This window comes from Callospermophilus lateralis, chromosome 13 (genome assembly GCF_048772815.1).
Source record: "Callospermophilus lateralis isolate mCalLat2 chromosome 13, mCalLat2.hap1, whole genome shotgun sequence".
In the NCBI taxonomy this organism is placed as follows: domain Eukaryota; kingdom Metazoa; phylum Chordata; class Mammalia; order Rodentia; family Sciuridae; genus Callospermophilus; species Callospermophilus lateralis.
The window spans coordinates 75,368,451-75,391,059 of record NC_135317.1 but is presented as its reverse complement, the minus strand read 5'-3'; the positions used below and the strand labels follow the sequence as shown (position 1 = coordinate 75,391,059).

Below are 22,609 nucleotides of genomic sequence, written 5' to 3'. Positions count from 1 at the left end.
CCCAGTTTGGAAACCCCTCTTTCTCAAGTTGACTTGATGTACACATGGAATGTATCCCTGGCTTCTCTACCATGTCTACAACCCCCATCTCTTCCACTTGAGAACCAACAGTGTGCCAGGCTCTGGTGGTCTTTGAAGAGCCCGTGGTTAGTACAAAGCTTTAATTTTGTCTCCTTCACTGTAAGACCTTGTATGGCTCCCTATTGTGTCAGGGAGGAAACAAAACAAACAAACAAACAAAAAAAATCCTGCAGAATCAGTAAGACTTAAAAATTATTTATTTTCTTACAATTCACAGCTGAGGAAGGGAAGCCAATTTCTCAGGACTACCTGGTGGAGTGAAAGTAAGTCTAGAGCCAAAATTAAGATTTGTAGACTTCTCAATCTCAATTTATATTCTTGGAATGATATTCTTGGTCATTGCTGATATATAGTCATATTTCTAACTTGATTACATACTGCTCCTCTACATGAAACCCAGTTCCAGCCAAGCAAATCCATTTGCCAATTCTAAGGACACAGTGGATTTGCCACCTTAGGTCATTTCCATTCTGAATGCTCTTTGACACATACTCCACCTTCTTCATCCCCCTCCATCCAAGCATCTTTGCCCATTTCAATTCTACCCATCACTCAAGGCTCAGCCAATAGGTCCCTCTTCTGCACTCCTTGGCAATTTCTTTCCATATCTGGGTAGTAGTGACTTTCTTGGTGGCTCTACAGGCAAAACCCTTATCCTCCACAAAAGGCTATATGCAAATAAGGGCCAGAGACCTGTCTGGACACCTGTAAAATCCTCACACAGTTTCTTGCACATGTAGGCACTTGGATAATGTTTAACATGCAATTAAAAATCCACTCTGTCAGACACAAGGGATGATAAAGATCACTTTATGTACTTAAAGGTTTGTATAAATATTCTTCCTGCCAACTTGGTGAACCAGACAGGCAAGGTGGATAGCCCCATTTTTTTTTTTTTTTTTTTTTGATGAAATACTGAATGCCTGAAAAGCATAAGGAGTAGTCTGTGTCACTCAAGGTCACACTGAAAGTTGGTGGGGAAGTGAGTATTCGAATTGGGTCTCCTGGCTCTCCACTTCCTGGTTACCATGTCCTGAGTCACTTACCTCCTCCACCCATGTCCACCTTGATGTCCGGCCACACCTTGGGCCAGAGCTATGGAGTTGGCAGACCATGGACTGAACCTCTGAAACCATGAATCAAAATAAAACTTTTCTCCTAAAAAGAAAAATAGAAGGAGGAGGAGGAGGAAGAGCTGTGTTTCTTGGCTCTTGGTCCCTTGCACTGGGAGTGTCAACACCCTATACATACTTTCCATTGAATACTCATTTCTTCTGCCAGAACTATGACGTAAGAAATACTTTTCTCCCTGTCTCATATTAAAGGGAAGCAATTTGCTATAGGAGAGGAGTTCAAAATGTAGTGGAATGAACTCTTACTGAGTTCAACTGCCAAATCTGCCTCTTATCAGCCAAGTGACCTAGGGCAAGTTCCTTCACCTCTTTGAACTGTAGTTTCCCCATTTACAAAGTGAGGGAATTGGACTAAGTGTACTGAAAGTCATTTCAGGCTCTAATGATTCAGCAGGCATTGATATCATCATCTGATAGCATTCTTGCCATTATGATAGAATTCCTTACCAGGAGGAAACAGGGATCTAGACCTTACTGAAGAAGATGCTTATGGTCCCCTAAATTAAATCATGGAGCTCATGCTTTGGGACACAGCATAAAGAGGAAACAATTCTAAATCAATAAGTTTATTCAGTGGTCATCATTGAGCAAGATGAGTAAAGAGTTCTCAGGCCACCAGGAAAACACAGACATGTGACCAAAAAGTTGTAATTGACTTTGATAAATTAAAAAAGCTATATATGAGGTAAGACTGATGTGAAAAGGTGGGAAAGATCAAATTTGCCTTGTAAAATAGAGTGAAGGCTGAATTTAGGGTGAGGCGGGGAATCTTTTGTAGAGGAGATGAGTTGAATTAGTGTTTATACAGCAGGATGTGGGATCTAGCCAGAGGAATTTAAAAGAATATAGTATTGTGTGTGTGTGTGTGTGTGTGTGTGTGTGTGTGTGGTGTTGGGGATCAAACTCAGGGCTACAAGAATGCTAGGTGAGCACTCTACTGCTGAGCCACATCCCTAGCTCAAGAACATGGTATTTTGGTACAGGAAAGGAGGATACTTGATTATTCAAGTAAAACTAGGATTGGGTATCATTTACTGAGTTCAACTGACCATTAGAGGTAGCCTAAAACAAAGCAACCGTGGGTGGGCATGGTGGCACATTTCTGTAATCCCAGTGACTTGGGAGGCTGAAGCAGAAGGATCACAAGTTCAAAGGCAGCCTCAGTAACTTAATGAAACCCTGTTTCAAATTAAAAATGAAAGAGATCTGGGATATAGCTCAGTGGTAAAGAGCCCTAGAGTTCAATGGCCAGTACCAAACAAAAGCAAAACAAAACCCAAAGCAATTATATTTTTTTTCCTGGTTAATGAAAAAGAATTGACTGCCAGAAGTACAGCCTATGCAAACTTCAAGTATTCTTGTCAGACCACATTCCCCAATTTTAGATGAAAATGGTGTTTATGGGTCATTACTTACCTAGCACCATTGATGGAAAAAACAGACATGAGTTTAAATAGTTTAAGAGATATTTAGATTATTTATATCCAGGCATATTTGTCATATTTATGAAGCATGACCTCCACTTTCCGGGAGCTTTAGGAAGATATTGAGAGATGTTAAAAAGAGCTTTCTGATCTCAAAGGTGGAAAAGCAATAAATCATTGAATATCAGATTTGAAATTGTATATTATCTACTCTGCTGCTCTCATCTTATAGATTCATAAACTGAATCCAGAAAGGATGTGCCAAAGTCAGCCTGTTTACTGTAGAATTCCTGGTTTCTAATATAAGAGCTCAGAGTTTCAGGTTTGGACACAAACCTGAAAATAGGGGAAAAGTTAAAAAGGAACATATTATAATCTCTATCATCTTGATTTTTTAAAAAAAGTTGTCTGTAATTTGTCTCAGGTGCTTGGATTTAACCTTGCCTGGAAGTGTGATCTTACATAATTAGTCTCTGTCTTAGAAAATCTTCCAGTGTCATGGTGAGAAAAGGTTAATGCCCATAAACCAAATGCTCTCATGTGCCAAAGGAAAATCTGCTATTGGAGGTCAGAGAAGGGAGTAGTTGGTGTAAGCCAGAGTAGTTCAGGGATAAAGGCATCTCCTCTTTAATGATGAATGGAGAGAAGGAAGTGTGGCCATTTTGGAAAGCAATGGTAGAAAGAGCAAAAGCAAAGAGAAACAGCAGGAATGAGCCCATATCATCTGGAGTTGGAGAGAAACTTGTTTAAGAACTGGATTTAGAGGAGAAGGCAAAGGCACACCCTGAAATTCTCTTCCAGTTCTGCAATTCAGATCTTCTCTGTCCCAACTACCATTTTACCAAACAGGAAGGCGGGGCCAGATGAGGCACATCCTTTATCCACATCTGTAGTCACTAATCCTTTCAGGCCATCTTTTCTGGAAGAGGAAGGTATTGGTGCTATTACACTACGTTAGCTCTTGAGGAATTTGGACGCCAGAAGAGAAATTACATGGGAGTTTCAAATCTCACCTGGACGAACTTACTTCCTTCATGTGACATGTATATAATAACTGGAGCCTCTCAGCTTGAGACAGACTCCTAGGAGATCTGAAGCAACAGCCCTTCTGCAGTTCCAGTAAGAGAGCCTTCTGCATGGTCTGGAGATCAGCGCCGTTCTCCCAGTCATTCACCACGGTATGTGGAGGGCCATGTCCGAAGGAACCTTTTCCATGGGGATGTAATCTCTTGAAGGACAAGAAACTGTCATGTTTATCTCTGTACTCAGTACCTAGCACAACGTTCAGGACACTGGGTGTTCAATGAATGCTGACTCAATTGTTGAATTTATAGTAATTTTACATATATCTTAAGTTTAAGGCAACTATCATCAATCTCTACTTAAGATGAATTGATCACTGATAGTGTGCTAGGCATATAAACAACAGATTATTTAATGTTGAAATAAGTTTCTAGGGTAAGTTTTATTATCATCATCATTTTTGGGCTAAGAAAATGAAACTCAAAGAGATGAGTTGACTTGTGCAAGGTCACATAGTTACAGGGCGGATAGCTCATTCTGGTTTGCCTGTTATTTTCCATTTTTAAGATTCTTGTATCTCAGAAACCCCCACATCCCTGGGCAAAGCGGGACAACCTACATGGATGCGAACTTGTAGAGAAGGGATTTACTACATAGTTCTCTTGTCTGCAAATCCATGGTTCCCTCTGAAACTTTTGGGTTTCTCTTGTTTATCGCCTTTCCTACATTTGGCAGTATCTAGGGTGGTTGCAAATAATAATAAAAAAAAAAGTGTCTAGCATATTGCTTGGCACAGTGGAGGAATTCAGTAAATGCTAATGATTATCAGCATTATGCCAAAGCCGGGCAATCAAGGTGAAAGGAAAGACAAGTGTATATGTGTTTGTATGTATGCATGTTTTTGTATTTTATGTATGCCATTTTCCCAAAATATTAAAAGTAGTTGAAAAAATATTGAAAAATTAAATAATAGGTTTATTACAACTCACAACATTATTTTAAATTAAATATTCTATTTATGCCCCCAAATTTCTTATAACTTTCCTTCTTTGATTTCAAGGGACAAAAAGTCATCAATTATATTTTCATCATATGTTTTTGAGATAAAAGGTAACCATAAAAATATGTGAAAGCATATGTATAGATGTGCATATTTTTCCTTTTGTTCCAGTAGCTCAGCAGGTCACTGTCAGATTCTGTTTTTAAGATTTTGGTATTTTTTTATTGCAGATATTTTAAATTCATTTTGATATTGCTTTAACTTATCTTTGGTGCCGGGGTGGTACTGAAGATTAAACCCAGGGTCACTCTACCACTGAGCTACATCCCCAGACCTTTTTATTTTGATATAGGGTCTTTCACCATGCCCAACTATATGCTTTATCTTGATGACTAAGTGTTTTGGTGTCTCCTTGAACTTGTCCCCTCCACCCTGGCTTGTCTTCCCCTAACGGCAGGCCATTCTTGTTTAATCTCAAAACTCAACAGACACCATAAACTTTCCTCTTATTGAGCAGCCTCACTGCAGTTCCCTCACAGTCTTTCTTTTCCTTTTGGGGGGATCACTTCATTTGCCCTCTTCTGAGATGCTAGACCAGGAAAGCATGGTTATAGGTTCATCCCAGGAGTGCCTGACTACATTCCTCCTGTAAGGGGGGCTGTGGGAACCCCGGGTTCCTCCCAGCAAGAGATATGAGGTGAAATTCCACCAATCATCTGTCAGGTCTTTCCTTTCTCTGGCAGTAGTACTGTTATGAATCATTGACTTTGTATTTGCCTTTGGGGCCAAATGAATCTATTAGTCTTCCATAATCACTTTGATCTCAGACAAATGCCAGACAGAGCAAAGCACTTCTACCCTGTGGGTGACCATAAAAATTCAGACAATTTTTTCCTAAGTATTTCTGGTGGCACAGTCATGACTTTAGTGAGATTTTGCTTTTTTCCCCAGTTCCCTGAGGGTCTAAGGGGACCAGAAGGGTGAGCTACACTGGCATCCTGGAAGAGAAATCTATCTACGTCATTTCCCCCAAACAAGTTTTGGCATTTCCCATGAAATGTCATCCTCTGTCTATTCACTGTGAGTACCTGCGGCTCCAGACTTCCCTGTTGGGCAATGACGGCAGAGCTGGGATAGGTACAGGATAAAGGACCAGGGACCTGTGGTACCATACCATGCTTAGGCTGGAGCAGGGACCTGAAGGCTTTTCTCTGCAGGAGACTCCACAGCTTTTCTCAGTGAGTTGTGTGAATGAGCCAGATGAGCCTGTTTGGTTCCTCTGCCCCCCAGTGGACACCTTGGGGAGGCATGTCCCTGGTGGCTGGGTTGGCTTCTAAAGGATAAGATGGGAAATGAGTAAGTCACATTTCTTTCTTTTGAATCCCCAGCTTCCGTGGTCTCCAGATTCCAGACATAAGATGAAAGGCTCCCGTCTTGCCTTTGGTCTTCTCTCTGTTATGTTTTGTCTCCTCTGGGCGCCTTCAACTGGGTTCAAGACTCTCCACTTGGGAAGCTGTGTGATCACCACCAACCTCGAGGAAATACAAAGCGGTTTCTCCAAGATTCGGGACATTGTGGTACGTGAGGGAGGCATGCACCTCCCTGCCTGTTCTGTTTGTTCCTTGTCTGTCTTCCCTGGCAGCCCTGGCAATGTGGTCATGAAAAAAGAGGAGGGCTGGGGTCACCTTACCAGGACGCTGCGTCCCAAGAAATGTCAATAGTTCAGAATGTTAAAATGCTTTGGAGAAGCATTCCTCCCACCAGGCCCTGGCAGCGGGAGATTGTGGTGTCTAAGACTATGGCAGCAGCTAATGACCTGTCCTTTCTTGTCTTGCTTTCTATTTAGCAAGCCAAAGATGAAAACATTGACATCAGAATCTTAAGGAGGACCGAGTCTTTGCAAGACACAAAGGTATGTGCTTGGCCCAGGTGGGTTCTGGGAGGAAGTCTGAAGCCAGAGCATTTCCATCTCCCTGGTCTTGTCTGCCCCTTCCCCTCCTCCCACCAACACTTCTGTCTTTTTGTCTTCTCTGCAGCCTTCAGCTCAGTGCTGCCTTCTCCGCCATTTACTGAGACTCTACCTGGACAGGGTTTTCAAAAACTACCAGACCTCTGACCATAATACCCTCCGGAACATCAGCAGTCTCGCCAATTCCTTTCTTACCATCAAGAAGGGCCTCCGGCTTTGTGTGAGTAAGGGTTTGGGGTGACAGGATCCATCTTGAGCCCATAGCTTCAATGACTTAGCAGTCAAGTTCTCTTTCCGCTCTCATTGAATGGATGGAGAAACTTGAGTCCAAAAGTTCTAATAATCTTTGTTCATCTGTGTGACTTGTTCTAAAAACTCAGTTTCATTGATTTTGGAGTATATGCCAAAAGTAATTTTTAAAGTTTAAAAAACTAAAAAGTGCTAGCTAATTGATATTCATGATAATTACCTATTATCCACAAAATTACACCTTTTCTGTAGGTGAGGTGAGTACAGTGTCTTAATGCATCCTGTGGTCAGGTGAATAGGACCTTGTAATTCAGTGTTCTCTTCCCACGAGGGATTAGATTTGCTCTGCAACTCAAAACAAGAGCTCCAAACAAGAGCTGGTGTGGGGAGACCATCTGAGGGCCCAATAACCACAAATGCCTCCGACACTGCCTCATTCTAAAAAAACACAATGAGCTCTATATTTGAAGCTGAAACGCTGATTTCCTCTTCTAGTAGATGATTAGTTTAATAATCCCAAATAAGGAAGTCGGAAAGGAATTTTCCACAGGAATGAGAGTTCACAGGATTGTGGGTAAAAGATAATTCCCACCTGCTCATGTTACTGGCAAGGGCAGAAAATCAGAATTTTAAGTAAAATCATTCTTTGGGTCCTTTTCAGCATGCCCGCATGACATGCCATTGTGGGGAAGAAGCAACGGAGAAATATAGCCAGATTCTGAGTCACTTTGAAAAGGTATGGAGCTTGGCATTGGTTGGGATGAGTGTGCTGCTGGAACTGAGATCATAGACGGGTGGGATGTATGTTGCGCTGGTAGAAATCCTGTAGCCCTCAGGTTAAGAGCTCTCTAAGGTCACATGGGCCATCCCTCACATTAGCCTATTATTGAAGTGTGCACAGTAGGCAGTCCTTACACACACACACACACACACACACACACACTTCTTAAAACAGCCTCATTCTTGAGCTCTGTGAATCGGAGGCTTAGGTTGGAGTTTCAATTCTGGTACCTCCTGGGCCTCAGTTTCTCTATGTAAAAAAATAGGGATGATAAGCCAGGGTGATAGACTCCATGGTTTCCTTTCATCGTGTGACACTTGAGATTATAATACTTCTTTAAAGCTCTTGGTCTTGAAAAGAATGCTCTGTTTAGAATTCCCAACAGACCTACCAATGGGAGAGAAGAAGATTAATCCCGAAGCCAGAGGAGTTGCTAACCGTGTGTGTCTCTTTCAGCTTGACCTTCAAGAAGCAGTGGTGAAGGCTTTGGGGGAACTAGACATTCTTCTACGATGGATGGAGGAGACAGAATAGGAGTGACGTGATGAGGCGGCTGAGAATACTCCTGAGCAAGCATCCTAGTCCCCTGGACCACAGAGACATGACCCCAAGCCACGATATCTTTGCCATATAATTTAGTGCTGGTCACAGTGTAGATTATTTATTCATTAGTTGTTTCCTTATGTGGTCATCTTTATGTGTCCCTAATCTTAATTTGGAGCAAAATCTTATAGGGTTTTTGTAATATCTCTTCTGATGTTAGATATATTTATTAATTAATTAATTATTTATTTTTTGCTATTGAGCTTATTTATTTTTTGACTTGAATATGAGATGGAAAAACATTCCCAGGCTATATTTATATGCCAAAACTAATTTTTAAAGTTTAAAAAACTAAAAAGTGCTAGCTAATTGATATTCATAGTAATTACTAAGGCAGCTGATGTATTTTCATACTGTAAACAAAGCCTCTAAATTCTAATAGTGGCTGGAGGGGCACTAAGGACATATCTACTCACTGCCAATGCCAATGTGAGATATTTAAAATTGAACCAATAGCCACTATTGTGTGTTATGGAAGATCTTTTGATGAAACTGCAGACCTGTCTTACAATACTGAGCACTCCAACCTGACTCCAAGCCATATAGTGTACCTTCCAGGTGTGGAATCCTGCATGGTCAACATGTAGTTCTGTTAATAAAGCTTTCTTTGCTTGGTGTTTGAAAATGCTTCTGGTGAGAAAAAGTGTTGTGGATGAGTTTGAATCTTCATTTGCTCAGGGTCCTCTTGCTCCTTCGGGAAGGAAGATGGAAGAAAGAACTTGGCCTTCTTCCTCCTGGGAATTCATTCCCGGCTCTACTCCCTAATTCACTCGTCTCTCTGATTCCAGGACAGATGCACAGAAAGGACCTTGGCTTTGGCTCCATGCTTACAGTGTTCTCTGAAACCTGTTTCCTTTCTCATCCTGGTTCCCATATCACCGTGCCGTGCCAGGACTCTTGATGACAACACCAAACACAGTGGGCATGGGGCTCCAGGACAAGGGTCAAGAACACATAGACCCAGAGCCAAGATCCACAGCCTTGCCCAGGAAGCTTGCCCTCTGGGGCGGCCTTCCCATTTTGGATTCTGTCTTGTTCTGGGTCCTGGTTGTTGCTGAGTCAAGTCTTCGTCTCTGTGTCTGTTAAGCCAAAATGTTTTCTTTCCAAACCCTCTTCAGTTTGAGCTTCCCTGGACTCCCAGAGCCAGAGTTCTAACTTGGCCTGGTTCCTTCCTTGCTCCTCGCCCCTTACTCTGAACTGTACCCCAGCTTCTTACCTTAGTTTTTCCAAACTCAGGCACAACAGACTCAGGATGATTCCCCAGCTTCTTCAGCTAGCACTTTGGTTGTCTCTAATTTCCGCTCTCTGTCCTTAGCCTGGGCCCTGATATACTTTTGAAATGTTATAAACCTTAAATATGATTAAAATGAAGTAATAAGATAACCTTAAGTGTATTAAGTAAATGTTATATTATTATTTAAGTATTATTAAGGTTAAACAATGACTTTAATTAGTATTTAATAACTTGAACATAAAATATTATGAACTTTTAGTAACTTCAAATATTAAACCTGATACACGTTTTTTGTCAGTATACAAGTAACAACTGCTCAGTACAGAAAATTCGGAAAATACAGAGAAATATATAGAAAATTGAAATCACCCATAATCCCACAATCCATGGATAATCACCTTTAAGTATTTTTTTCTCCCCAGATCTTATTTGATGTGTTCAAATCATAACTCAATTCTCATTCCCCAGAGTGATTTTGGGTACAGAACTTACCCTGCTTGAAATTTAGCTTCTTCCTCTGGAAAACAGAAACCCCTTCTCAGGTGATGCAAGAGAGGGTCTTTTCTGTTTGCTACTTTTATATTATTCATATTCCCTTACTATCACCTATTTTCTGTGAGATTTTTATCCTTTTTAATCCCTCTTCTACCAGATGCATGTCTCCTGGTTCTGTCTGACAAAAAACTTGGCTTTGAATCTTCAGGAAGAGAGTTGAGAAGCCAGCTATGTAGACTTCATGCTAAAATGAGAATCATCGCCTTTGAAGGATGGCAAAGGGGAGGGTGCTTTTACCTGCTGAGGATCTGGTCTTCCAGATGGGCTTGTCTGAGGTTCACCCACAGAGCTGAGGACGATGCTTCTCCATTTTTTTTTAGAAAGTGTTTTGGACTCTTCTGGAGGTCTGGGTCATGGGATGTGTTAGTTTGGGGGGGCTCTGTGTTACCATGTTGCCATTGACTGGTCACCTCTTTGCCTGTCTATTCCTCCATTGGCAGGACCCATCTGCTCCTCCTTGTCTCTCCTCTGCTTGCCTTACGCAGCACTGATAATGGGAAATTCAACAATGGAGAGGTCAAACCCAGTTCAGGGTTAAGGGAAAACTTCATGAAAGCAGGGCTGTCGAGGGACAGACTCTCCAGAATGGTTTTTGACAGTCCCTTTCAATCACATACAACAGTCTCCCCTAACCCTCAGCTTCACTTTCTGCAATTTCAGTTACCCATTGTCAACCATCACTGAAAACATTACATGGAAGATTCCAGAAGTAAACAATTTATAAGTTTTAAATAACTTTTAATACAGTATATTGTTGAAAGTGTTCTATTTCATTTAGTTATTGTGGCATCTAATTTATACATTAAACTTCATCGTAGGAATATATGTACCGGAGAAGAATAGCACACACACAGTCCTCTGAATCTGATCATTCTGCATCTGTGGATTGAAAAAAAGGTTGTGTCTGTACTGAATATGTACAGACATTTTTCTTATTGATATTCCCTAAAAATACAGTATCACAGATATTCCTATAACATTTGCATTGTATTAAGTATTATAAGTAATCTAAAAGATGATTTAAAGTGTATGGGAGGATGTGTACAGGTTATGTGCAAATACTGCACCATTTACATAAGGGACTTGAGCACCCTTGGACTTTGGTATCCTGGGGGAGAAAAGGAGGCCTGAAACCAATCCCTTTCGGACACTGAGGAATAACTATATAGAGAGTTCAATACAATCCTTGGTTTCAGTCATCCCCTGGGGTACTCAGAATATACCTTCTGAAGATAATGGGGACTGTAGAAAAAAATAGTTGTCATTTCTTAAGTATTTCCCATGTGCTGAGCACTATACCTGGAATTTCATATATATTATGGTATTTAATCTGTAAAACAGCCCTGTGAAGAAGGTAGTATTATCATCAGTTTAAAAGTGATAATATACTCAGAGATGGTAGGTAATTTGTGCAATACTTTATAGCTAATAGAGAACCAAGACTTGAATGTGGGACTCCTGAGACTATAGTCCTACATAGTTTCTACCTCACTGTTCTCTTTCCCCAAAATGGTATTTTGGGTTCAGAAGCATGGTAGACAAAAATAATGACCTTTATCTTCCTAGAAACAATGAGTGAAAATCCTGACTTTGACCTTCACCATTTTGGACAAGTGACATCACCATCCTTAGTTTCTTTATCTACAAAGTGGGGATTATATGACTTACCTCACGGACTTGATTCAAGGACTCAATGGGATTGTAATAGTTCATTTGCCGAAGTGTTTACGTGTGTTGCTCAGGTCTGCTCATCTAGTTTGCACACAAGCATTAGATAGGGATTATTCCCATTTCACACCTGAGGAAACTGAAGAACGAGGAGGTAGAGAATCTAATCCAAGTTCACACAGCTATGGATGGTGGATGTTAAAGAGGAATGCAGGTAGGCAGGCTGGAGAACCATGCTTTTTCTCTCTGCACTTTTCTGGAAGGACAGCATGCCCAGTACAGAGAATGTGCCTGACCAGCAGTGGTTCTGGCTGCATCAGGGAAGTGACAAGCCTTCTTGCCAAGCTTTAGAGTAAGCCATTAACCTCCCAGTGCAACCTCTCTCTATGACATCCATGTTGAATTTTGTCTCTCCATGAATCTAACTTGTCTCCCCCAACAAACAGAACGTCAGCTTCTTTGGCAATGACAGGAGAAACATGGTCACCCTAGGACGGGCCCATCAGCACTTGCTACAATTAGCTGTACTCTTCTCCTGTGGGCCTCAGTTTCTGCTGACCCGATGGAATATACAAATGGACAGTGGTCAGACTCTATGTAAAATAGAACTCTGACCCACAATTTGCAGCACCAGCCCAGGAAACAAGCCCAATATTTACAATAAAGAGTCCAGGAAGCCAGGCCACTACAGTCTTTTAAGTCACGTTTGTAGAAAGTTAGACCACTCTTCTATTCATCAACCCAGGAAGTAATGACCCTGTCGCAACTGGCCCCCAATGGTCATGACTTGATTAATAACTGACAACCGCCCTAATTTTTGTCTCTGCCTCCAACGTAGGACCAACTAGAAAAAGTCAAATATGTATCTTTAATCAGTTACCCTGGATGCCCCACTTATAGTTCACCTACCTATGGCCTTCCCACGTCAATAGCCTCCCGTCAGGGCACACCTAAAACCTTCCCCTTTTCCACTACAAACCCTCCCTCTCCTCCACCTGCCTTGCCATCTCTGTTAAAATGCAGGTGAAGCAGGGCTGACTCCCTTTCTAAAGCAAGTTCTGAGTGAATAGCCTTTGCCGGTGTTCATTTGATGGTTCTTCATTATTTCCACACTGCATTTGTAAAACAAAAGGATCAGAATAGATGATTCTAGATTTTAGAAACCAAACAATTCCAGACAGTGGATTCTCCCAAGGTTTCAGGGCACCAGATATAGCTGCTACCACTTGCCAAAAAAGGAGCCTGTACGGTTCCTATACTGCCAGCTTTGGGTTCAGGGTTGAGGTGAGGGCATCTGATTGGCAAGCTGAGGTGCTGCCCTGTGCTCTGGATGCCAGGGAGGCTGGGTGAGCTTTCCTCTGGATGGGAGGTGAGCTCCATCTCAGAAGGAGTGAGGTCCAGGTGGTGATCACTCCAAAGAATAGAAGTCCTTTCTACTTCTCATTTCCACCATCACTTGGGGTTGCCTGAATTTCCTGTTTTCAAGGATTCTGGACTTTTCCAACATAGTTCATTGTCACTTGCCTGACCGTTCCACTCCATGTAGATGGAGAGCAAATAAGCCATCCCCTGCTGGGTTCTTCAGTTCCCAGAGGATAGTATTTTTTTCCCCTGAGCTTTTTAATCTGCCCCACCACAGCCCATGAAAGAGGAGTATAACACTACACTATTGAAAAGGACTGAATTCGGAAGCAAGAGAATGGAAAGTATCTCAAAGAAAAAATAAATAAATTGCTTTTTATTTGTAAATGGCGTTTAGCTAGTTTTGTCATGAATCAAAAGCTTCAAGCCTATGCCCACCCATCTTTGCAGACGGGGCCTTGCTCACAGGAGGCGGTACAACAAATGGTGGAAGAATGACGGAATGTAGCCACTCCTCTATTTTACTGGAAGGTTGGGGAGAGAGGAGAAATGACACTCAGCCCAACGGTCATGAGCTCAGTGAGTCAACTGCTTAGCAGGAAGAAGGTAGGAGTCAGAGCCTGGAGGCTGTGGCTTGCTTGGGCACTGACGCCATTCAGAGTGCCTTCTTAGTCTGATTGAATGTTAGAAGTGGAAGGGGGCAAACTGGTACAGAGAGCATGGAGATCACTTCTGAGGGTAATCACAGTTCAGAGAGGGACATATGTATCCTTAATCAGTTACCCTGGATGCCCCTTAATCAGTTACCCTGGATGATTTGCCAAAGGCTGCCCAGTGAGTTATGGCAGAATTGCATTAAAAATCAGGTATCTATACTTCCAGGACCACAAAATCTCAATTCTATTCAAGAAGAAATAAGTCATCCAGAGTATAAATGAAGAATGTCTATTCATAGATGACATACCTGTCAAGGTAAAAATATCTGAGGTAATCTACACAAATCTACTAGAACTAATAAGAAGGCTTAGTGAGATGGTAGAATAGTAGATCTATATACAAAAAAATCAATTAATTGTATTTCTGTATACCAGTAACCATGAAGTTGGCCATCCATTAACTGAGATCTTTGACACCATGAGCCCTAAATGAACTTTTTTAAAGCTGATCTTGTTGGGTGTTTTTGTCACAGTGACAAAAAAGCTAACCAAAACATATGGCAATAAAGACAGAATAACAATGGTGAAAGATGGTCAAACAGAATAATGGGACAGAACAGAAAGTCCAGAAAAACTTTCATGTGTATAAGGACAAATGATTTTCAACAAACATACAAAGGTAATTCAGTGGATGTAAAACAGTCTTTCTGAGAAATAGTGCTGTAATAACTGGATTTTCATAGAGGGGAAAAAATGAACTTGGAATTATGGAATACCTTATTCCGTAATTAAAACCTAACTCTGAATGGGCCATAAGTAAATGTACAGCCTGCAACCAAAAAGCTGAAGAAAATCTGAGAGTTTTGAAAACTTTGTGATTTGGGGTTTATCAAAGATTTCTTAGATATGTCACCAAAAGTACAGTCTAGGAAAGAACAAATGGATAAATGGGAGGCGAGCCCTGGAAGGGTACATCTTACCCCCCTGCTTCCTGACTCTGCCAGGTGGAACAACTTTCTTTCCCCAGCCTCTTTCCCCATGATGGGCTGGATCACCTTGGATTTGATCAAAGTTTGAAATTTCTGCTCTTCAAAAGACCTAAGTAAATAAGAAGACAATCCAGAGTTTGGGAGAAAATATTTGTAAATCCTGTATATGATAAAAGATTTATGTTCAAAAGTATAAAGATCTTCAAAACTCAATAAGAAAACAACGCAATAAAAAAGGACAAAAATATTTGAACAGATACCAAAGAAGATAAACAGATGCAAAAAAAAAAACATGAGAAGATCCTTACCATTGTCTGTCATTACAGATGAAAACTACAAAGAGACACCACATCACTTCTGTTAGAATGGATAACATTAAGAAGACTCGCCCTGCCAGGCATGGTGGAGCATGCTTGTAATCCCAGCGGCTTGGGAGGCTGAGGCAGGAGGATGATGAGTTCAAAGCCAGCCTCAGGAATGGTGAGACATTAAGCAACTCAGTGAGACCCTGTTTCTAAATAAAATACAAAATAGGACTAGGCATGTGGCTCAGTGGTGGAGTGCCCCTGAGTTCATTCCCCAGTATTTCACCCCCCCAAAAAGTCTCACCTTAACCATACCAAGGGTTGGGAGGATGTGGAGAAACTGTTTTATACTGCTTTTGGGAATGTAAAATGGCACAATCATTTTGGAAAACAGTTTGGTGGTATCGTAAAATTCCATCCAAAATGTCCCGATGATCCCTGTGTTGAAGGCTTGTTCCCCAGCCCATGGTACTATTAGAATATGGGGCCTAGAGGAAGGTAAGCCTCTGTTGGGAATGTTGGAACTTCAACTCTTCTCATCTTCTCTTTTTCATGTGCTATCCATGAAGTGAATGGATTTGCTCCACTACATGCTGCAGCCATGATGTGCTGCCCTTCCATAGGTCCCAAAGCAATGGGCCTACCTAATCATGGACTGAAACTCCAAAAGGATAAGCCAAAGTAAACCTTTCCTCTGTATAAGTTGATTGTCTCATGTATTTTGTTGCCATAATGGAAAGCTAGCACAGGTGGATTCTTAAAAAGTTAAGGACCCAATCATTCCACTTCTAGATATTCATCCCTGAGAAAAAAAGTACCTGTCTAGACAAAGATTTGTACATGAGTTTTTGTGTCAACTTTCTTTCTTTCTTTCTTTCTTTCTTTCTTTCTTTCTTTCTTTCTTCCTTCCTTCCTTCCTTCCTTCCTTCCTTCCTTCCTTCCTTCCTTCTTATGGGGGGGGTCCTGGGGATTGAACTCTGGGGCACTCGACCACTGAGCCACATCACCCACCCTATTTTGTATTTTATTTAGGGTCTCACTGAGTTGCTTAATGCCTCACTGTTGCTGAGGCTGGCTTTGAACTCACGATTCTCCAGCCTCAGCCTCCCGAGCTGCTGGGATTACAGGCATCTGCCACCATGCCTGGTTCCTGTCACCTTTATTTTTAATAGCCAAAAATTTGAAACAACCTAAATGTCCATCAACAAATGAACAGATAAACTGTGGTGGATATTTTGATAGTGTTCATTATTTTGATAGTGTTGAAAATTTTACAGGTAGCATATGTATATGTTAAAACTTACCAAACTGTATACTTTAAATACATGCAGTTTATTGCATGCTAATTATAGTTCAGTAAAGGTGTTAAAATAACTCAATTCAAAGTAATTTCTCTTTCTAGACATTGTAGATGGTACAGGTGTATAAAGAGATTGAGGTTTGTAAGACAAGTCACTGTCCAGTAACATACAGCTCAATATGATTAAGGAAAGACATTTATGTGGAGAGACCAGGTAAGACTTTCTGAAAGAGGGATTCTTGACTTGTACCTTGAAGGATGAGTAAGGAATGTTCCAGGATGAGCCATGCTGACTAGCATGGCAAGAGAAGACAGGGATGTTGATGTTCTATTGCCCGGGGAAAGTGGCTCCATCCTGTAATATATCAGAGTTCTTTATCATATGTATACACAAGGTAGTTCAAGATAACTGTGCTTCTTTATTTCCTACTTTCTATGAAAGTTATGGAGGCTAATAAGCATACTTGTAATAAAATAAGATTTAAGGTACACACCTGAAACAGGTAATTACAGACCACACAATGGAGTTGAATCAAGATTGTTCCACCACAGACATCATAAGGTTCTGAATCATAAGTTGCTGGAAGGATCACAACGTGGCTTTGAGCTTTCTAGAGACTGGAGAGAGGGAAACGTGATTATTAGAAAATTCACCAAGTACTTTCCCTTAGTTACCTCATGCAATCCTCACACACCCTGCACAGCAGGCATGGCTGTCCCACCAATGGCAGAGATGAGTGATTTTTCAGAAGCTATTAGGGAATACTAATGTTCTGCAAGAAGGAGGGAACAGCTGCTGGCCTTTAAATGAGTATTTTCACTGCAGGGCCAAGATGTGGGAGATAGAAACCAAGAGAAATGAGTCCACCATTGAGGGGCTGCCTTTCCCCCAGGGATATAATCTAATTTGCAAAAGTTGATATAAATTAGGGAGACTGAAAAGCTGTGGAGAACTTTATACAGACTTAAAGGATTGGGATAACAAATAGGGGTGCTTGGAACCTGCTAAGGAAGGGCCTTAGTGATCTCCTTATTGAACTTCAGGACAAGATCTCAAGGAGTAATGATAATCCATAAATGGCCTAACCATAATAGGAAAGGTCTTTTGATTGTATTAAGATAATCTGCCTCCTTCCAGAAGTAAATAAAAATTTACCTCAGAGGAAGATTATATTCTAAACCTAAAATTATCTTTGTAATTTTTCAAATACCATGTTTGGATCTCACATAGAAATAACCAAAGAAGGCTGGGGATGTGGCTCAGCACGTGTGTCGCCCAGCACGTGTGAGGCCCTGGGTTCGATCCTCAGCACCACATAAAAATAAATAAAATAAAGGTATTGTGTCCAACTACAACTAAAAATAAGTATTTCTTTTAAAAAAGAAATAACCAAAGAAAAATAATAGACAGTAGAAAAGACATACAAGGACCGCAGAGAATAGAGTCATCAGACATAGGCTTCAACTATGATAAGTGTGTGCAAGGAAATGAGATGTAAGATTATTGTATCAGGGAACTGGAAATTATCTGAAACAACTTATTTGAAATTCTAGAACTGAAAAGACAATACAAACATTTAGAATTTAATCCGTGAAATTTAAGAGAAGATTAGATGTAGATAAGGAAAGAGTTAGTAGACTTGAAAATAGGTCAAAGAAAATGTCCAGAATAAAAAAAAAAAGGAGAGATAAAGCAATAGAAAATACAGAAACATCATATGCACAAGACCTAGCGAACACAGTGAAAAAGTCCAGTATACATGTAATGGAGGTCCCCGAAGAAGGGACAAAATAGAGACCCAGGAAAGCCAGTAGTATGTTCCAGTCCACGTATGAAGCTTACGAACCAGGAAAACCAATCTTATAAGTTCTGGTTCTTGCTCAACCTTTCTATTTTATTCAGGCCTTCCACATCTGGATGAGGCCCACCCGCATTGAAGAGGGAATCTGCTTTACTCAGTCTTATGAATTCAAATGTTAATCTCACCCAGAAATGCCCTCACAGACACACCCAGAATAATTTTAAACAAATTTCTGTGTGCCCTGGGGCCCAGTCACGATGATACATGATATCAACCATCACACAATCCTAAATTCACATGGAAACTCAAGAGACCAGACTAACCAAAATAACATTCGAAAGGATAAACAAAGTTGGAGGACTTAGGCTTTACAGTTTCAAATTTACTACAAAGCTGAGTTTTTGTCATGATTGTTGATGTTGTTTTGTCTTGTTGAGTCAGGGTCTATGTGGCCCTGCTGGCCTCCATCTCCTGGGCTCAACTGATCCTCTTGCCTTACCTTCTGAGTAGCTGGACAACAGGGGCTCTGATGGGCAAATCATTATTCATTAAGGAAATTCCAGTACTACAGCAATTAAGATAGTGTAGTGCTGTAATAAGTCTAGATATACAGCTCAACGAAATAGTGCAGAAATAAATCCTCAAATTTTGGTCATTTGATTTTCAGCAAGAGTGATCTGACGATTCAGTGGGGGTAATAGCAGAATATCCTGGAGGAAGGGTGTGAAGGAGGGAAGCAGCTCGGGACATGGCAATCAGAAAGCAGACAGAGTCCCGCTCACCAGGGCCAAAATATATACCTCAAAGTCACGCCTCTAGTGACCTACCTCCTCCAGCCACTCCCTACCTGCCTACAGTTACCACCCAGTTAATCCATATTATCAGATTAATGCTCTGATTAGGTTAAGGCTCTCCTAGCCCAATCATTTCACCTCTAAACTTTCCTGCATTTTCTTACACCTGAGCTTTTGGAGGATACCTCTCACCTAAACTATAACAATTGGACATAAGCAAATGAAGGAAGCAGAACACCTATTCATATCTTATACAAAAATCAACTCCAAAGTTGATCAAATGACCTAAGTGTAAGAGCTGAAACAATAAAATTTATAGAAGAGTACATCTTCGTGACCTTGAATTAGGCAAGGTATTCTTAGACATGAAATCAAAAACATAAGTGACATAAAAAATACATAAACTGAACTTCATCATGATTCAAAGGCACCAGTAAGAGTGTGGAAAGACAACTCATAGAATGAGAGAAAATATTCCAAATTTTGTCAAATAAGGAACTTGCTATCCAGAATATATAAACAACTATGAAAACTCAACATAGAAGCCAGGCAGAGTGGCAGGCGCCTATAGTCCCAGCTACTCAGAGGGTAAGGCAGGAGGATCACTTGTACCCAGGGCAACATAGAGACTCTGACTCACAAAACAAAACGACATCCACAATAATGTCAAAAACTCAATATAAGAAGACAACCCAGACTGAATAAACATTTCACTAAAAGCAATATGAGTATTTATTAAGCACATGAAAAGATGAAAAAATCACTAGTCCTTGAGGAAATTCAAATCACCTGGGATGCAGCTCAGTGGTATAGTGCATGCTTAGCATGAGCTGGGCCCTGAGTTCAATCCCCAGCACCAAGAAGATTAAAAAAAAATTCAAATTAAAACAACACTACAGACCCATTAAGATGGCTAAAACACAAAAAGATAGGAAATATAAGTATTAATGAAGATGTGGAAAAGTTGGAACTCTTTTTTTTTTTTTGAATTTAAATGCTTGCAATATTCTAGCATACTTGAAAAGCCTTTCCCACAGTCATCACAAACATGAGGAAATATTTTAGTATGTTCAATAGCAACATGCCTGTTAACATTTGTATGAAGTCTACTCCGAAAACCACATACTTGACACACAAAGAAGTTCTTACATTTGTCAAAGGTAATTTTGCTTAAGAGGCTGTATTGTCCGTGTTCTCCATTGTTATACTTATCGCTTAGTTCTATTAATTTACACGCATGCTCATTTACAACATGGCTATGCAAGTCTTCTGGATCATTCGTTTCATGTTCACAGAACTGACACAAGTACTGTTCATCACAGCTGTGCTCCTGGAAATGCAGGTAGAGTTCACTGCTTGAGGAGAACTGCACGTCACACTGCTCACACCAATACAGGTGATCGCTAAAGTAGGTGTCTGCAATGTGCTGGCTGAGGTTCTCAAAAATTACTGTCCTGTAATCGCAGTATTTACAAATGTAGGGATCTTCTTCGTGTAGTTTGGCATGTTCAATCAGAAGCATATTGGTAGAGAAGCTTTCCTTACATACTCGACACACATTTGAATCGGTACGTTTATGCTTCAGGATCATATGCTGTTTTAAATCAGAAAAATATTTACTATTGAATTCACAAAGTTCACATTTATAGAGGCCACTGCTATTAGCTCTCAGTAAAGGCCATTTCTGCTGAGCAGTCACATTCAAAGCTTGGCTCTTGTCAAGAATTTTACAAAGTTTAGCTGGTGGTTCTTCATCAGTTTGGTCTTGGAGGCTCTCGGAGGAATTGTTTTCTGTCTCTATGTCATAATCCTCAGAAATGGCATGCACTTCTACAGCAATGGGGACATCTTCAGCAGTGTGAACTTCTATAGGACTCTCCTCTTGAGTTTGCTGGTCGATTGATTCGGGTGAGTCACACTCTTCATCACAAATTTCTACATCAGCAGATTTTTCTGCAGAAAAGGCAGTGTGGTCTATAATTCTAAGCACAGGACTGGGAACCAGATAGTTCTGATTTCTGTTTCTGGCTTTGATTCCATCTGCAAATTTTGGCAAGTCATTTGATGTCTCGGTATCAGAATCATCATCTTTGTTGTCAAAATATTTTAAGTCTGGCTGTCTCATAGAGCAGACACTGTAACAATGATCAGAAAAAATCCCATTGAATCCATCTGCAATTCTGCTTATTCCAGAGGAATCTGAATAACGAGAAGGGTGTAAAGTCTTCCTTTTTCTTTTTTTAGGATACTCATTCATATCTTTTCAATTTGGTGTAATTCTTAATACTTCAGTGAGGAAAAATGAATTACAAAGTTTCCACAGGTGGTAAAAAAAATACCTCAATTTTACTGATGAAGAAACATACTCAGTGAAAGTCAAGTCAACTAAGAAATGGCAAAACCAGAGATGCAAATACATGTCTTCTGATTCCTGGACATTGAATAACTCTAACTGTATGTGGGTACATCTTCATGGCTAAGCACTGCCACCACCAAGTTACATCTTGTTTCCGGTTCTTTCTCGGCCAGCAATTGTAAGGAGGGGAAGACCGTCACCTAAGAAAAACGTTTCCCCGGGGCCCCAGCCGGCCCAGGCACAGCTGAGGTGGCTGCGGCCGAGCGCGGGCGGAGAGGGCCGCAGGGACGCCGCTCAGGCCCTCGCGCTCCAGGGCGCTCTGTCAGGACCGGCCCTCTCCCTCCCGCGCGCCCCAAGCCCAGCCCGCTAGGCCCCAGGCCCAGGCTGCGCGGCCGCACTCACCGCCTCGCTCCGCGCCTGCGCCACTCACCTCGGGGGCCAGAGGAGAGGGCGGGGAGGTGACGAGGTGATGGGGGGCGGGGGGGGGGGCGGGTGCACGGTCCCGCCGCACACTCGGCCTGGGAGGGACCACCGGCCTCCACCCCGGGGGTGGCCCGGAGGCCCGCGCCCCCTGCCGGCCTGGAACTCTTAAACATTGTGGTGAGGTTCTAAAATGGTGAAGAGACTCAGGGAAATAGGCTTGGCAGTTCCACAGAATGTTAAACATAAAAATATCTTTACCATCCAAGTGCTAATTGACAGTTTTCATTGTTCATGCCGGACCGACAGGAGGCTGACAGTGTGATTGCCAAGTTCAAAGTCAGCCTCAGCAACTTAGTGAGACCTGTTTTAAAATAAAAGTGCCCCTAGGTTCATTACCTGGTACCCAAACAAAAACAACAACAACAACAAAAACAACCTCGTTGTTCAATGAATATATAGCACTTCCCATGGTTTAAATAAAATATGTTAAACATAGAGGCATCTTGAAAGAGAAGTGAAGATAGATTCACTCTAAAACTTGCACATAGATCTTCATAGCAGAATTATTCATAACAGCTAAGAAGTAGAAAGAGTGCAAATATCCTTCAATTGATGGATGGATAAGCCAAATGTGATATATGCATGCAACAGAATATTACTCAGCAACAAAAAGATAATTAAGTCCTGATAACATGCTCTAACATGGAATGCACCTTAAAAACATTAAGCTGAGAGAAAGAAACCTATCACAAGAAGCTCCATAGGTGAACGATGAAGCATTCAGAATAGCAGATCCATGAGGACAGAAAGCAACTCAATGGTTTCCAGGGAATAAGCAGGAGGAGTGGGGAGAGATGGCCAATGGTATGAGGTTTCTTTTCCAAGTGATGAAAATATTCTGA

General features: G+C 41.2%; 1 protein-coding gene, 1 long non-coding RNA gene and 1 pseudogene across 4 annotated transcripts; 1 reads left to right on the top strand and 2 right to left on the bottom strand.

Annotated features, from left to right (window-relative positions):
• Positions 1–6,079: 6,079 nt before the first annotated feature.
• Positions 6,080–8,194, top strand: Il20 (interleukin 20). Of its 2 annotated transcripts, XM_076832104.1 has the most exons (5): positions 6,080–6,238; positions 6,508–6,573; positions 6,698–6,850; positions 7,541–7,615; positions 8,117–8,194. In XM_076832104.1, exons 1-5 carry the CDS (start codon positions 6,080–6,082, stop codon positions 8,192–8,194), a joined length of 531 nt encoding a protein of 176 aa, XP_076688219.1. The 2 variants fall into 2 exon arrangements, with proteins under 2 accessions (XP_076688219.1, XP_076688220.1); XM_076832105.1 differs by lacking the exon at positions 7,541–7,615.
• Positions 8,195–14,724: 6,530 nt separating this feature from the next.
• Positions 14,725–16,942, bottom strand: LOC143379124 (uncharacterized). 2 transcript variants are annotated; one of them, XR_013088425.1, is made up of 3 exons: positions 16,827–16,942; positions 16,583–16,687; positions 14,725–14,836 (listed from the first exon to the last, which is right to left on the bottom strand). It is a non-coding gene; the product is annotated as an uncharacterized LOC143379124 (long non-coding RNA). The 2 variants fall into 2 exon arrangements; XR_013088426.1 differs by lacking the exon at positions 14,725–14,836 and adding an exon at positions 15,125–15,241.
• Positions 16,943–19,841: 2,899 nt separating this feature from the next.
• On the bottom strand, positions 19,842–21,837 carry LOC143412100 (zinc finger protein 639 pseudogene; annotated as a pseudogene).
• Positions 21,838–22,609: the final 772 nt, after the last annotated feature.